Source organism: Siphateles boraxobius, unplaced genomic scaffold, assembly GCF_051911475.1.
Source record: "Siphateles boraxobius isolate OS27281-9 unplaced genomic scaffold, OSU_SipBor_1 11, whole genome shotgun sequence".
In the NCBI taxonomy this organism is placed as follows: domain Eukaryota; kingdom Metazoa; phylum Chordata; class Actinopteri; order Cypriniformes; family Leuciscidae; genus Siphateles; species Siphateles boraxobius.
The window spans coordinates 889,489-907,323 of record NW_027508711.1 but is presented as its reverse complement, the minus strand read 5'-3'; the positions used below and the strand labels follow the sequence as shown (position 1 = coordinate 907,323).

At 35.4% G+C, this 17,835-nt stretch overlaps 1 protein-coding gene across 25 annotated transcripts in view; it reads right to left on the bottom strand.

The window, feature by feature from the left end:
* Window positions 1-17,835, bottom strand: part of celf4 (CUGBP, Elav-like family member 4) — a 117,705-nt gene that overhangs the window by 19,398 nt on the left and 80,472 nt on the right. For all 25 annotated transcript variants that reach the window (XM_077248680.1, XM_077248690.1, XM_077248692.1 and 22 more), the window contains one exon: window positions 2,735-2,783. In XM_077248680.1, the coding sequence (XP_077104795.1) occupies window positions 2,735-2,783 (49 nt within the window). The remainder of the gene's footprint in view (window positions 1-2,734; window positions 2,784-17,835) is intronic.

Sequence of the window (17,835 nt, the reverse complement as noted above, 5' to 3'; positions counted from 1 at the left end):
CTTTCACTTCCTTTCCTTGTCTTTCCCACTTTGACCTTTAGCTCTCCCTTTCCATCCCGGCGTTTCACTTTAAATGACTAGTGAATGGATCGGTCGGGGACGGCACATCAGTTTTGCCAGTGGAATCAGAGGGCTTTGCAGGGACATATATTGCATTTTTACAGGGCTAACAGGGGGATAAATTCAGCTGTCCGTCACCATGAAGACAATTGATCTGTCGAGTGTGAGTAAAGGAAGACACTCTCAATTAGAGAAAGGAACGCATGGCATAAAATGAAAGGAGAGACTGAAGGAAGGAGAGGTGCCTCTATGTGTATGTCTCGTTCTCTCAGTGGGTCTATCAATCTTGGTTATCTGGAAAACCTGACCCAAAAAGGAGGAAAAGACGAGCTATCTCTTACCAAACTACTTCCACTCTGTCTGTAAGTGACGCATGCAAAGAAACGCAATCTCACACTCCCATGAACACAAACACACACACTTAATAAAAGCTTACAAAAACGTCTCGGTTACGTATGTAACCCCCACGTTACGTCGAAAGTGACCGACTGAAAGGGAACATGCTTTACAGTCGGATGACATTTTAAATTCTATAAATATTTTAAACTAATATGATATAGGAATTTTTTAATGTTTGTATGATGTCATAGGGGAAATGTAAGTTTTTGTTATGTCATAAGATACCCTTTTGAAGTTCTTATGATGTCATAAAAGGACGTTTTAAAGTTCTTACACTGTAAAAAAAAATGTTTTTCAAAGTAAATAAAACCAATATTATTTGAGTAAGTTTTACAAGAAAATACAATTTCAGTCTTTCTTCTTCAAAATGTCATATTTGATTTAATGTTACTTGCCATTGCTTTTTAAAATTATTTATGCATAAATTACATAAATTATGAAATTTACTAGCAATACATATCTAAATTCATATTTTTCCAAGTAAATGATACACAATTCTTTTCAGTGCATATATGTCATAATATAACCCTTTTAAGTTCCTTATGATGTCATTGGATAACCTTTTTATGTTCTAATAAAGTCATAGATTAACCTTTTTAAGTTACAGTGATGTGAATAAGTTAGGACACCCATGCTAAAGTTGCCTAAAAAGAGGAATAAAAAATCACCTTTTGGAAATTGATCTTAATGCTTTAATTAAAAAAATGAGGATAAATCCAACCTTTAAAGACACCAATTTTCTTTGTGAATGAATAATGTATTATAAAATAAATAAATGTTCTTCCTTAAAATACAGGGTGCATAAGTCAGGACACCCCTATGTTAAATTCCCATAGAGCCAGGCAGATTTATATTTTTTAAGGCCAGTTATTTCATGGATCCAGGATAATATGCATTCTGATAAAGTTCCCTTGGCCTTTGGAATTAAAAAAGCCCCACATCATCACACACCCTTCACCATATCTAGAGAGGCATGGTTTTATTTCAGTTAGCCTAATAGCTAGTTTGATTTGCATTGAAAGATGATCTTATGGAAAGTACCCCATGCCAATCTCTAGATATGATGAAGGGAATGTGATGATGTGGGGATATTTTAATTCCAAAGGCCATGGGAACTTTATCAGGATGCATGAAATAACTGGCCTTTAAAAATACAAATCTGCCTGGCTCTATGGGAATTTAACATAGGGGTGTCCTGACTTATGCAACCTGTATTTTAAGGAAGAACATTTATTTATTTATGATACATTATTCATTCACAAAGAAAATTGGTGTCCTTAAAGATTGGATTTTTCCTCATTTTTCTAATTAAGGCATTAAGATCAATTTCCAAAAGATTATTTTTTATTCCTCTTTTTAGGCAACTTTAGCATGGGTGTCCTAACTTATTCACATCACTGTATGATGTCGTATGAGAGCCTTTTTAAGTTCTTATGATGTTCTTCTGAGTTCTAGTCACTTGATATAAAGAACCATAATATAACATTAAGAACTCATTATTAAACTCATAATAAATAAATGTATTCTATTATTAATGTATTTTTATTAAAAACATTATTTTATGTGATCATATTTCTATACCCACAGTCATTGAAAAATGCTAACAAAAATACATTGCCACGATAATCAAAATAATTAAATAAACAAATTTATTTTAAAAATAGTTTTCTGATAATTATATTAATCTTATTATATTAATTTTAACAACGATAATTCTTCTCTCTCTGAATATGTATTTCCCATCACACCACAAAATAATTTTTTGTATAATTGTTTTTGCCTCAAAATAATTAATTTTAAATGGCATAATGAAGAGGAAATAATAACTCACAATTTGAGTTTTGAGGAGCCATAAATAAAATGACTAAGATTAAATATGATAAAACATATATTTGTTTTTTCATTTACACTTTTAAGAACCATAAAATTCAACAAACGGTCGACATTTTGTGCAACAGTGGAACAGTGCATGTCTATACAAAAGTGTTTGTTTGTGCATCAAAAAGTCGAAAACTCAGGAAAGTGTTTCTCCCCAGCACCTCCGTGGGGGGCAACAATCCAACAAAAGGAGTGACGACACTTATGTAAGGCGTGTGAGGGCCGGCCCACGATCCTCTGGGGCCTTGTATGACTGCCAGGTCTCATCGAGATGCGTCATTATATGTGACTCTTAAGAAGGGGACATCTACCGGTAATGGTGACACTGATGTAGTGTGACAGGAATTTGGGGAGAGAAATAGAAAAGGAAGAAGAAAAAAGAGGAGTGGAAATCTACCTCCCCTGCTCTCACTGTCAGCTGGCTTCACCTGGATTGGCCTGTTCATCTGTGCAACACAGGGGTGGAGGGGTGGGGGGTGGGGAGAAGACAGGACAGACAGAAAGAAGGGGAAAAGACAAGAGAAGACATTAGATTTGTAGCACAAAACTATTTAAGCGAAGTGTTCACAGTTAGTATCAGTGTGGTTGTATCATTTGTGTCCATATAACATTGGATGAACTGCCCTAAACACAAAAAGCTAGTAGTGCTTTGTGAGCTTAACATGTTAATTCAAAATTAATCAGAAACTTATTATTTTAAAAAGATTATTTCATGTGATGGTTTTTACATACCCATAGTCATTGAAATTATTAAAAAAGTACAAAATACTAAACAATATTTATAAAAATATATTGCCATAATAATTAACATAATCAAATTTATATTAACAAGTTTTTTATAATAATTGATCATTTATTTCTCATAAATAATAAATTAACAACAATTCTTCTTTCCATGAATTTAGATTTTCCCATTACCATTTGCCTCGAAATAATTAATTGTAAATGACATAATGAAGAGGAAGTGACATCATTTGAGTTTTGAGGAGCCAAGTTCAAAGTTCTAAAGTTATATGCTCATTTAATATTCATAAATTGTTGTTCTTTTATGCTTGACACAATTTCTCAAGGATAGCATATCCACCCTGGCATATCTCATTTATTTTCAACTTTTGTTTATAGAAATGTATTTTGAATGCTTAAAAAAGAAGGAAGCCATAAAAATCACCATAACAGGTGAGCTGCAGCAATTGGGTTGAAATGTTCCCCCCAACACAGAATATCTCAAAATATATTTGAACTTTGAACTATATAGAAATATTCTTTGTCTGAGGGAATAATGCACTTTTACAAAAAAACAAAAAACATTCACCTTATCAAATGGAAAAAGGAAATGTTTCATAGAAACATGCTTTCCAACAGTAAAAGTCAGAGACACAGAACAAAATATTAAAAGAAACGCATACTACACTCAGCACAATACACCTCATTTATATAAGCACATTTGCATACGTCTGTGTTTATGTGTATGAATGGCACCGGGATGCAAATGTGTGTATCTGTGCGTGTGAGGTCTCACTAAAAGACGTTCACAATCATAAAGTGTTTCGTTCTGCTTCCCTCACTCGTGGCAGATTCCCGACTGACTCTGGCTCAATAATACATGTAAGCCATGGAACGGTCTGCGGCAATCAATTTTTAATAATGCCAATTGTCACGCTGCCAGCAGGAAGGAGACGAGAGGAACGAACCCATGCACTGTGGCGGATCCTGGCATGGGCCATACATTGGGCTCTGGCCCCAAAATAAGACACAGACTCCACTTCTCTATCGCTCATCCGCAGCAGTTTACTCACTATCTGCTTCACGCGCTGCTTTAGCTGAAAATGAGTTGTGATGTAGTGGGTTACTTCTATGCCTCCTGTCACTTCTGTCTGCTGCTTGAAACAAAACCAAAAATAGAAGATAGAAGCATAATGGCGCCGTACAGTACAGGACAGATCAGATTAATCAAATCAAAAAATAAAATGTTCCTTGGATCCTGATCCACTTGTATGACAATTTTAGTAAAATGCAATTTTACTTGGTTTAATAAAAAAGGCATATTGTTACCACCGAGCCATGTGATCACGATTCATTTTAGCTCAATCTTTTTTTATTCTATCATTGTGGCCTTTAATTTTTCAATAAAACAGTGATGATGAAAATATAAATGTCATTTTTATTACTATTTTGTTCAATAAAGCAGCTTTCATTATATAACAGAAAAAAACGGTTAATGTTTTTCCACAGCGGTTTTACATAGCCTACATTAACTTCATTGCTAATATTATTGACTCCTTTATCGTGTTTCCACTCATTTTTAAACTTACTTTGGACAAAAGCATCTGCTAAATCAATAAATGTGTTGTTTCCCGTTACTTAACATTATTAAAAGTGAACATTTGATAACAATAAGCAGAAAAATATATATTTTTGTGATGGCAAAGCTGAATTTTCCGCATCTTTATTCCAGTCTTCAGTGTCATATGCTGCTGAAGAAACATTATTTTGAATAATGATATCAGCTGTGCTGTTTGATATTTTTGTGGAAACTGAATCATTTTTTCCAGTATTATTTGATAAAAAGATCCAAATGTATTTATTTAAAATAAAAATCTTTTCTAACAATATAAATGTCTTTACTGTCATTTTTGATTGTTTCCCCCTCATTTAAAAAAACTAAATTAATAAATGTTTTCCCCCATTACCCAGCATTATTAAATATGTCCTTGCAAAAACAACATTTAACTGACCCCAAACTTTTGAAAAGGTACTATACATTTAAGAAATTAAGGATAATGAATGAATGAGAAAAAGAACGCAAGGAGATGCAACAAACCTCTGAAACAGAGTATAAAAGTTGCATGTGCATTTCTGTGCTCGTCCTTGCTTTTGCATATTAATGATAAACTAATTTAATATCCTGCAATGCCAATTAAACCACCAATTATGTTTATTAAAATCATCTTTCAACTGGATATTTTACTAGACTCACAGTGACTCGTTTACGGTATAAAATACCCACAGTGCACCTGGTCAGCGCACCTGTGGCGTCCTGGCTCCGGTCCAGATCAACAGCTCTGGGGTTTCTCACTTCATAAAGTTCACTTCATTTTTTCAGACCTGATCACTCACTCCTTATTTTTCTCCATCCCCAGCATCCTCCTCTTTTATTGGCAGTAAAGCCTGGCTAATGTTTTTAATGTGTTTGGATGCATTATTTATTTTACCATGGCTGCTGATAGTGAGGGCGGAGGGAATAGTGAAAAGAGAGATTTGGACATAGATCGGGGAGCAGAGCAAGGTCACAGCCAGCCACACACACACGCACGCACACACGCACGCACGCACGCACGCACGCACGCACACACACACACACACACACAGACACACACACAAACACACACACACACACACTCTCTCTGTATCCCAGCAGGCCTCTACTCGCATACATTTTAATGTTTCCCTCCCAACGGCACAAATGGACTGCTATGTGTGCTAATTGTGTTTCCCCAACCAGAATCTCACCACACTCATACAAGCGTTTCTTTCACACACACGGAAAACACAAAACAAAAAAAAGTTTTTGCAAGCTTAAATATATTAATTCAAAATTAATTATGAACTTATTCTTTTAAAAATATTATTTCATGTGATGATTTTTACATACAGTCATCGAATTTTATTTATTTATTTTTTTTACAAATTATAAAAAGTTTATTATGTTAATAAAAAAATTAATAAAAGTTATTCTATTAAAAGATGATTTATATTTCAAATATTTTAAAACATAAAAAAATCTATATGTTAATTCTAAATTAATCATACAGTTATTCTATTAAGAATATTATTTATATTTATAGAATATTAAATATGATTAAAATATGATTAATGTGTTGATTTTTACATGCCCATACAATCATCAAAATTCTTTTACAAATTAAAAAAGCTTAAATATATTAATTCAAAATTAACCATAAAGTTATTCTATTCAAAATATGATGTATTTAACATTACGTAAAATATCATTAACATGAGATTATTTTTACATGCCCATACAGTCATCAAAGTTCTTTTATTATAAAAAATAAACAAATATGCGAATTCAAAATTAACCAAAGTTATTCTATTAAAAATATGATTTATACGTATTTTAAAATATTCAAATATTTAAATGACTACGTACTAACATTTTTCAAAAAGCTTTCTAAAACTATTTAGATATTAATATTTGGAGAGCGTTTCTCACCCACAGATGCCATTTCTGCATCCCGACAGGGGAACATGCATGAAATGCCCTCACATTCCCAGAGTGAATCTGACGTACTTGTGGAATGAGATCTTGTGCAGATTAAAACTGAATGTGATGGCATGTCATAAAACCGAGCTGAATGAAACATAATGTGGCATTTGGAGACATTTGTCATTGTGCTGCGCCACAGGCTTCCACATTAGTGATTTCAAAGGCCCCTAGAGGACTTTCACCCGCCACAGCTAGATGGCAGCATTGAGCAGGACAGTTTTTATCCTCCCTGAGCTCCACATCACATATTCTGAGAGGGCAAAATCTTTTACACAAAGGAACGGCCTCCCGCACACATACGCACAAACACAAGCACGCAAATCCACTCACATACACACTAAATCACCCATAATTCCACAAAATGGCCTCTTCTTTATAAATAGGATAGCAGCACAAAAACACTTTTATCTCTCTTTCTCTCTGTAGCTCACCTCACCAGAAACCTTCTGTCTCCATCTGTACAGACCTCGCCGTCCGTATCTCCGCCACTGAGCCACAGCATGGCACGGCCTTATGGTGATGTAACTCTCTGGCATACACGCACACACTGACACACACACACACACACACGCTGGGCTAAACGGCCACAGAAACGTACGTGTGGGTGTCACGTCTGCGCTGAGGGAGTATCTTCCACCACGGGGTTCTTTTTTCTTCCTGTTAGCCCATTCTAAAGCGCTCCAGAAAACTACACACCACCTGCATGTCCAATTCTGCATAATATCGCTGCGTCTGATATTCAAATGGATGTACAGTAATATAGATGCTCTCTGTATGGTTTAGAAAGATCAAGTCCTAGTATGTTTTGGCTTTGAACCTGTAATATTATGGTTAGCACCTGGTTAGCCAACCAACACCGAACCCCATTGACTTTCATTGTATGGATAATAAAACACTAAGATGATTTGCAAAATATCTTCTTTTGTAGTCCACAGAAGAAAGAAAGACAGGTTTGGAACAACACGAGGGCGAGTAAATGATGACAGACTCAACATTTTTGGGTGAACTATCTTAGTTATGAACAACTAGTGTTTATGAAGCTTAACTGGTAAGCGACATGAAAATAGAAATAGCAAAACTAACTTTGGTTATGTAAAATATCCCATCTGACCCTTTCTAGCTGTGTTTAGATGAATGGAAAGCATGCAATGAATAATCTATCACTTTTCCTCTGCTCTCCCGGCGGAAAATAAGTATGATGAATATCACAGCCTTTATATTCAAATACTAAAGGCTGGGCTGTCTGTAAAATACTGTTACAGTGAGCTTTTAAAAAGCCAGGCTTTTAAATTACAGTCACGTAGCGAGAGCAGAGAGCAAACTTTTCTACAAACTAAGGCAGAAAAAAATCAAAGTTCATTCTCACAGTAGGAACAATAATATTCCTTTCATTTCCCCACAAAGGGATGAGCGTGCTCTTTCTGGGTTTGTGGAGGAGGAGGTAATTCTTGAAGGATGAGCTACCCTGCCTTTGTTGTGCCGGGCTCAGATTGCATTGAGAGTCATTCAAAACACGAGAGCCAGCAAACAAATACTAAATAAAAACATAAAGATGAATTATAAATCGGAAAGTCTTGCACAGAGTACCGCGCAGAGTAGCAGACCTCTCTAAAAATGACAAGGTTTCAATACAGCACGGTCCAAAAGACTGAGACCACAGAAAATCAGGGATTTTTTTGTTGTTGTCATATTAACCTTAAAATGTGTATGAAAGTGTCTGCTAAATGAATACATTTAAATCCAAAATAAACAGTTTTAAGATTTTGAGATATCCTGTAAAATACTACTAATAATAAAAAAATATATACAAAAACAAATTTATATAGAATAAAAAAGGCCTTATACAGAAATACATTATACAGAAATTATATATTAAACAAGAAAAAATATTATTTATATACAGTATGTGTATACATATAATTATTATTATATATAATATAATTTATAATATATTAAACATATAATATATAAATTGGGTTAAATGCACAGGTAGTTCCAAGTCAGTTTAATCACTGTTCAATATTAATGCGCTTTTTTCATTGAAGCTCTCACACACACATATGTCACTCGCACATAGAAACATTGTCATCAACGTTGCCCTGTGACTTTCATTACTAAAATAGCTTTGCTACTGAATCGCTACATTATATTACTCCGCAACGAAGGGGTTACATTGCTGGTTTTGAAGTAATTAAACTCACAGCTTCATGTTAATAGAGAGAGACGCTGAGCAGACACAGGTAATTCACACACGCATCTCTCATCTCTCTTGATAATGAATTCAAATAAATGCTATAATTCATTCATTCAAATAAATGTAATCTAAAGCACTACTTTATCTCTTGGTCTGATTCAAACACTAGATCTAACAAGCCCTAACTGACAAAAATAAACGTCAATTTTATCCTTCCGGACAAATATTGCGCCGCAAACATCAGTAACAGCTTTAAGTAGTCAATTCTGGCAAATGACCATGGTATAAGCGGGATAACATGACTAACTGTGCATTAAATGATTAAAATGCACTCCACGTCGTGCATTAGATTAATTTAATGCACAGCTAGCCTTGGATTGTCCCTTACATATTGAACATTTAAATAGCTTTATAATATATATATATATATATATATATATATATATATATATATATATATATATATATATACCCACTAACACACACATCTCTATCTCTCCAATGAGGAAAGTAATCTCTTGGGAACACGTACAGCAACCTCCACTCAAGCACAAATCCACTTGGCACTCTACAAATGTAACTTCCTGCTTCTTCCAGGAACCTCTCCTTCCCATTCAGCACAGCCTTATTTCACCCAGAGCACTAGGGGCATCTGCTCAAATTTGGATTTCACTGAATTATTAAACCACCACAGTACCTATAACTCACTCACTCATTCTCTCTCTCTCTCTCTCTCTCTCTCTCTCTCTCTCTCTCTCTCTCTCTCTCTCTCTCTCTCTCTCTCTCTCTCTCTCTCTCTCTCTCTCTCTCTCTCTCTCTCTCTCTCTCTCTCTCTCTCTCTCTCTCTCTCTCTCCCTCCCTCCCTCCCTCCCTCCCTCCCTCCCTCCCTCCCTCACTGCAGCATGTCCTGAGGTAAGTCTTTAAAGCGCCGGAGTCCCGTGGCTCCTTGTAACCTTCCCAAACGACACGGATGGCTGCCTCTTTAAACCCCTGCCACCGTCCTCCTCCTCTCCAGGCGCCTGGGACGCCCGTAAAAACGCTGCGCGTTTTACACCTCCCGCAAAAGTGCTTTGCACCTCGAGAGCTTCCGAAGGGTTTCATTTAATGATCCAGGAGTGTAAAATAGCGCATGCTTTGGAGGCACATCTATAAATTGTGTCAAATGAAAATGAGACAACTTTACCGGAGGGATGAGACAGGAAAGCGGTCTTTCAGGGCCCGACCTGGTGTGAATCTGCACAGAAACTTCACCATAACAGGTGCTTTCTGAAGCACCTGGATAATTAAGCAGGAAAGACAACGAGATTTGTGCACTTTATTGTGAAAATGACTTAAACGTAATGTAATGTAATGAAAGACATCAGCTACTCGAACCCCAAAAGACATGAATCTGCCGTCTGCCTGTGAAATTTTGACATTCAAGCTTTTTTTCCCCTAATCTTTTTAGTTCTGTTTCTTTAGTCTCGGTGTACATTTTTTCCTCTTCAGTTTGAATATCATTAAAAATGACTAAAAATTTAATTTATATAGTGACATTTCACAGAATATTTGTAGGGAAATAATGTAGGCTAGGATTTTATGCACTAGGATTTGATTGGATTAGGAAATACGTTAGGCTTTAACATTATTAGTAAATATTATTCATCCTCGGCTCGTTCATAAGGCCTTGGTTACATAAGCAAAAAAGGTTATGAAAACCTTTTTTCTTTTCTTTTTTCTTACTAAATCATGCACAATAAGACCAACGATATTATTTAGACTGTAAACGATGCCATATCAATCTCACTTTGTTCTCATGTTTATGAATAAGCTGTATTAAAGTGATTTCACTTTGTATTTTTTCTTTAAAGTTTCTTTATTATTGTTCTTGTGTTTCAGACCCCTAATTTCCCCCGAGCAGTAAAGAACCAGTTTTATTTTCCCTATTTATAAAGTGCAACAGGAACTTGAGGTGAGATGCACTCTAATGGGAATTACACTGAAACTGGATTTGAAACGAGAGATCTTTCACCTTTGCCTGTGAGGCTGTCTGAAAGTGAATAATGCCTATTTGATTTGTATCCTGTGACATGATAATATATAAACTCGACTTTGAAACACGAACACACGTTTTTGTTACAGACCTCAACCTAATGTATACTAATGCTATCAGAACAAATTAGCAATTGAAAGTTTTGCACGGTAACAACACATACAGAAATAATTTTAAGTTAATAAGCTCATTTATTTTTCGAACTTAATGATGCACAATTATATGGTTAATTGATTCTATTTAGATTTTTTTGTTGACCCATATGCAAATATTACATTTTAGTAACAGACAGTGCTTATTATGTAATTAGATTCCAAAAATAATAATTGAAATTATATTATATTAGATTTTAAAATAATAATCAGACTATAGTTAGATTTTCATTAATTTCATGATTACTTAATATTCTCAAAATTACAGTAAATTATTCATAATTTATTGATTCTCACAAATTCTTTTAAAAATCTTTTTAATGGTCCTTTCTAAAATAGCATATATAATAGCATAATATATATATATATATATATATATATATATATATATATATATATATATATATATATATTATTTTTAATGGGTTTTTTTCACACTCTTTTTTACGATTTAATTATTTTCTACCTTTTCATCAACTTAAGAAACATCAACATCAGTTTAGGAAACCCTGATTTAATGTAATGTTTAATGCATTTAAATTTGTTGATTCTTTTTCAAACCATTTTTTTTCTCTTTGTACTTTTATATATTGTATCCTATTCAAATCTATGTAATAAACAAGTAAAGGCTAACAGTAATTTAAAAGTAATCCAAAAGTAGTCCGATTATATTACCTAAAATGTGTAATGTAATAGATTACATTACTAATTACAGTTTTCATAATTTCATTTGTATTCAGTAATGGACTACAATTTGTAAGTAATCTACCAACTAGTAACAGATTAACTGTCATTTAATAAAATAAACTTTCAACTTTTTCTATCTTTTTTAGTACCAGCACCGACCTCTTGCTCTCTCTCTTCTGATCCAAGTGTTTCTCCAAGCGTGTGTATCAGTGTGTGTGTGTGTGTGTGTGTGTGTGTGTGTGTGTGTGTGTGTGTGTGTGATGAGCTCATTAAAGTTGGGCCTAATCCATTAGAGAGGCAGATTACACATCACAAACACACACTCGCTCTCCCATCACTGCATAATTACACATATGAAAGCAATAAACAGCTGCAATAAGCTGCCTCCGGTCATTATGATAGTGACGATAAAAAGAGAACATTTATTTGACAACACGGGGAAAGAGACAGACGTAGAGAAAAGAAAGAATATGTCCCTCTTATTACATTACACCGCCTCCCACTCTATCAGTAATGCAAAGCTTTGCGGTGTGTAGTGTAAAGCCTTGGTTGCAAAATAAATCCTGCATTCTCTCAGAGAAGAAAACATAAATCACAGCACAACACCCCCTGCCTTCCTTGTATTTGCTTTTACTTATTTAATGAATAAAAAATGAAAAACAAGCCCAAAAACGGTCAAATTGGGGACTCTCTCTCTATCCTCCTCCTCTTTTTGCATTTCCTTTCTTTTTGTCCTCTCACTACCAAGACAAAAAAGTGAAGCTCTAAGTGGACATGCATAATTGCCTTATTTATGAGCTTCATACTACTAGGCCACTTGTGGTGTCTTGCTTTTTATATACTCTTTTCTTTCTCTTTCTAAATGCCCTTTGACTCTTTTCTGCTACCTTCTTCAAAATCAAATCAAATGCACAGTTAGACTGGCAGGCCATTTCCTTTTCTCTAAGTAAAACAAATTTTAAAATAATAAGTAATACATTCAAAATAAAATAAAATGTAAAAGTCATGTGAAGAGTCAATAAAATTAAAAGACACAAACAAAAATTAAATGTCTAATGTTGGAGTCATGTGTAGTCAAAATAAATAAATAAATAAATATATATATATATATAAACACAGGCAAAACGTCAAAAGTTTTATATAAAAAAAAATGTGGGGACAAGTCTGATACTGGTTTGCTATTGTGACCGTCGTTAAGTGAAGCTGACTAACCACTTAAAACCAGTGACTTGCTCACTTCTGCCGTTAAACATAAATGGGTCAAAAGTGGATCATGTGGCCCATCAAACCTTGCTGTAAAGGAGAGGTTGGGATGAAGTGAAAGCAACCATCTGACCCTGTAATCTCTATCCAGTGTTGAAAAAGTAAAACGGGTGGAAACACAGGTGTATATAAGAATGGGAAAGTGAGAGAATCGCGGCACAATTATTGCAAATGCGACGGATGACCACTGTCTTAAAGAAAGGTGTCAGGACATCAGAAGCCATCTTTTCTCTCCTCGTACCGCGTGTGACGCATAAGCATTTTTATGAGAGAGAGAGAGAGAGAGAGAGAGAGAGAGAGAGAGAGAGAGAGAGAGAGAGAGAGAGAGTGTGAGAGAGAGAGAGAGCGAGAGAGAGAGAGAGAGAGAGAGAGAGACCACAGCAAACCCAGTCCTCAGGGACTATTTAGCGCTCCTACAGCAGTAAGCAATCATTACAGCAAAGAACTGCCTCGCTTTAAATGGAGTTAAACACACAGACTGGAGCAGAAGATCACACACACACACCAACACATACACAACAATACATGCCCTTTCAACATTCTGACATGCCCAGACACACACACACACACACACACACACACACACACACACACACACACACACACACACACACACACACACACACACACACACACACACACACACACACACACACACACACACTTGATAAAAGGGATATTTAACACAGAAATAAAAAATCTCTCATTATTTACCTGTCTACATGACTTTTTATCTTTATCAGAAGAAGACTGTAATGGTTCATGCTTTCTATTTAATTCATGTAATGTTAGGGACACAAAAGCATCATAAAATGACAAAAGCCTACATATATCTACCAAATCATTAGAAAGATGATTTAAATTGGACATTATTACAACTCTCATAATGTGCCAAGGAAAGATGGGTTTCAATGAACTTGTTTCATGGCACTAGTTATATTTTCTCTGAGTTGTGAGGTTGCACTCTGAATTAAATATGATGAGAGAGAAAGTTTGAGCAATGAGCATCACAAAATAATAGAAAAACAATAAAACGAAACACCATCTTTCATTTTTATTGTTCTCGCTGGCTGCAGATAACAACAAACTTTCTAATTCATGAACAAATGACTCCTATGAGCAGGTTTTTATTTTATTTTATGGAATCACTCACAGTATATAGTATACATACAGTACTCTGAAAAAATACATATGTTTTTGAAAATAAAATAAATTAATTATTTGATTCAGCAAGGATGTATTAAATTGATCAAAACGTGACAGTAAAGACATTTACAATGTTACAAAACTTTCTATTCATCAAAGAATCCTGAAAAAATGTATAATGGTTTACACAAAAATATTAAGCTGCACAACTGTCTTCAAAACTGACATAGGATCATGTGACACTCAAGTAATGATGCTGAAAATTCAGCTTTGCATCACAGGAATAAATTCGATTTTAAAATATATTACAATAGAAAAAAGTTATTTTGAATTGTAACAATATTTCACAATTTTACTGTTTTCACTCTATTTTTGATATTTGCATAAGGGAATTCTTTAAAAAAAAAAAAATTCTTACCAACCCTAAACTTTTAAACCACAGGTAGCCTATTTAATTACTTTAGTAGTTATTTGAAAGTGACAGATTCAAAAGCAAATTCTGGCTGGAAACACAGATTGCACCAGCCGTGTATGTGTGTGTGTGTGTGTGTGTGTGTGTGTGTGTGTGTGTGTGGTGGCTGACTGACGTCACATGCTCACTCTCGGAATCTCAGACTCCATCTGTGCTCATTAGAATAGACTCTTGTGCAGATGTGTCCCCATCCGCTCCCTAACAATAAACTCAATAAACTCACATGTACATTATTAGACTATTGCTTTCCAATGAATGCACTTGCTATCTCTTTCTCTCGCTGAATCAGTCAAGCACCCACCGGCTCCTATTAAAACACACACACACACACGCACACACACACACACACACACACACACACACACACACACACACACACACACACACACACACACACACACACACACACACACACACACACACACACACACACACACACACACACACACACACACACACACACACACACACACACACACACACACACACACACACACACACACACACAGCTGTCATTCATGTGACTAACACCAGAGAGGCGACATTCATAGGAAAAGGTCAGCAAAGCCCTTCATGATGAGTCTGGGATAGTTTGATTCAGTCTCAGAGGGTTTGCGACATCCATCCTCTTCCCATGATCACAGATTTTAGCATGTGTGTACACCTAGCGAAGCTAATCTTATTAGCACATTGGAGTATTCTCGGTAGCGAAGGCGACAACCTCTAAGGCTTTAAGTGTGACAGCTGGAAGACCTGCCAAAAGTGAAGTGAAACGGATAGATTCCCAATTTAATCCTCGGCATTGATTAAAACCTTTTCAAATCAGCACCAGACCCAAATCCCTCAGAGAAACAGGAACCAGAAATGTTTCAGTTACAATCAGGGACCAGAGAACTGTGGTAGATGGGAATTATAGTGTGGTATTGATTTACAGACAATGTCATTAAAACAAAATGTGCTAAAGTTTTAAAAAGTCCAGCAGCAGCAGCAATAAACTGCCTATTACATGAGCCTTTGGCTGAAAAAGACAACTGTCTGCTTAGTAATGTGCTCTACGGGCATTGGAAGAGGTAGTTAAACTATATGATAACCTAAACTAGATAAATGTCACGGCAATGACAGAAACAAGGTGATGTTAATGCTAAATTTACTGATCGTCTGATGGTGATCATCGTTTGGGGTTAGTACTCTGTTTAAAAAAAAAAAGAAATTAATGCTTTTATTCAGCAAGAATGCCTTCATTTGAACAAAAGAGACAGTAATACATTTATAAAGATACAAAAGATTTACAATTCAAATAAATGCTAATTATCAAAGAATCCTGAAAAACATTTATCATGGTTCCCACAAAAATATTTATCAGCACAACTGTTTTAAACACTGATAAGAAATTTTTCAAATTAAAATTAAGATAAATTAACAAATTAACAAATAACAAATTAAGAAATTAAGATATTTTTCAGAATATTACACAGTGTCCTAACTACACGCGATGCGACGCAAGATAAAAGGTATTTTCCATGTTAATCAGATTTTTTGTCCTAACCAGCCGTAGCGGCGACACACGACGATTCTATTGTAGAAACGGTTTCTATTTTTCTGCGACGTCACGGCTGGAACAACAAACACAAAGTGTGGCAATGATAATCTCAAGTACTGTTTATGTGCTTTATTTAATGTTAAAAGCATGCAATGTGATTGAATATCATTTAGTGCTCCCAGCTTTGTAGCAACAATGGATAATTCACCAGATCTTGAAATTAAACAAATGGAAACAAGAACGTTCAAACTGTGAACAAACAAGTGTATTCTTTGACAAAGATTGTTTTATTAACTTAGTAGCCAACGTATTTTTAATAATGTTTAAATGGTGTAATATTTGTGAATTTGATTATGTAGCTGACTTATCCATTTTCTTGCGAGTGCGGTCAAGATTACTCTCTATTTCTGTGCACTTGCAGTGAGACTCCGCCCACATGCTGTTCTGATTGGCTGTTGGTTTTGATTGATTTTGACGTATTTCGCAGTCGCGTCACGTCTAGTGTGGACAGACAAATTATTTGTCGCTGGAATCTTATCGCATCGCGTCTGGTAAGGATACCGTGTTAGAATTATTTCTGAAGGATCATGTGACACTGAAGACTGGAGTAATGATGCTGAAAACACAACTTTGATCACAGAAATACATACAAATTTTAAATATAATCAAATAGAAAACGGTCATTTTAAATTGTAATAATGTGTCACAGTATTAATTTTTCTGTATTTTTTTTATCAAATAAATGCAGCCTTGGTTGAGCAGAAGAAATTTTTATATGATGATTTGGTGTTCAAGAAACATTTCTTATTATCATTAATGTTGAAAACAGTTGTGCTGCTTAATATTTTTGCGGAAACCATGAAACATTTTAAGGCGGCTTTGATTGAGAAAGTCCCAAAGAACAGCATTTATTTGAAATATAAAATGAAACTTTTGTAACATTATAAATATCTCTATTGTCACTTTTGATCAACTGAATGCATCCCTGCTGAAAAAAAGTATTAATTAATAACAAAACAAAACGGCCCCCAAAACCTCAGGGTAAAACCTTGTTTTACACGGTCTAAAGGCTTTCTGTTTAATTTGGTGGTTCAAGCGGAAATGTGGACCAGATGAGAGATCACACACACACACAAAACACACACACACACACACACACACACACACACACACACACACACACACACACACACACACACACACACACACACACACACACACACACACACACACACACACACACACACACACACACACACACACACACAAATTAAAGAAATATGGAGTAAAATAACTCATTCACCCTCAGAGTGGCAAGGACAGCAAAGAGCAGCAGTCACTTCAAGCACTTTCTAAAGCATAATGGTTCCTGCCTCGGCAGACCCCCTGCCACCCGTCGAAAGGACCTGCCCCCTCCAACAGCACCCCCTTTGCCCCTGCCAGCTAGTCTGCAGCATTTTGGAACAATGATTAAAATCTTTAATAATTTAAAACACGCTCCTCAAAGAGGGAGGGCTGACAAGAGAGAGAATAAGAAAGGAAGAAAAAGAGAGGGATGTTGACGGCTGAGAGGAAACACTGTTTCATATTTCCGCTCTTTGAAGAGAAATGAAATTGTGTCCTCTCCCCATGGGGTGTAAGAGCAGCACAGGAGCTCCTCTTTCTCCTTAATTTACTCCCTTTCATTTGTAGACACCCTCTGCGCCGTCGGGATAGCAGCCAAGACC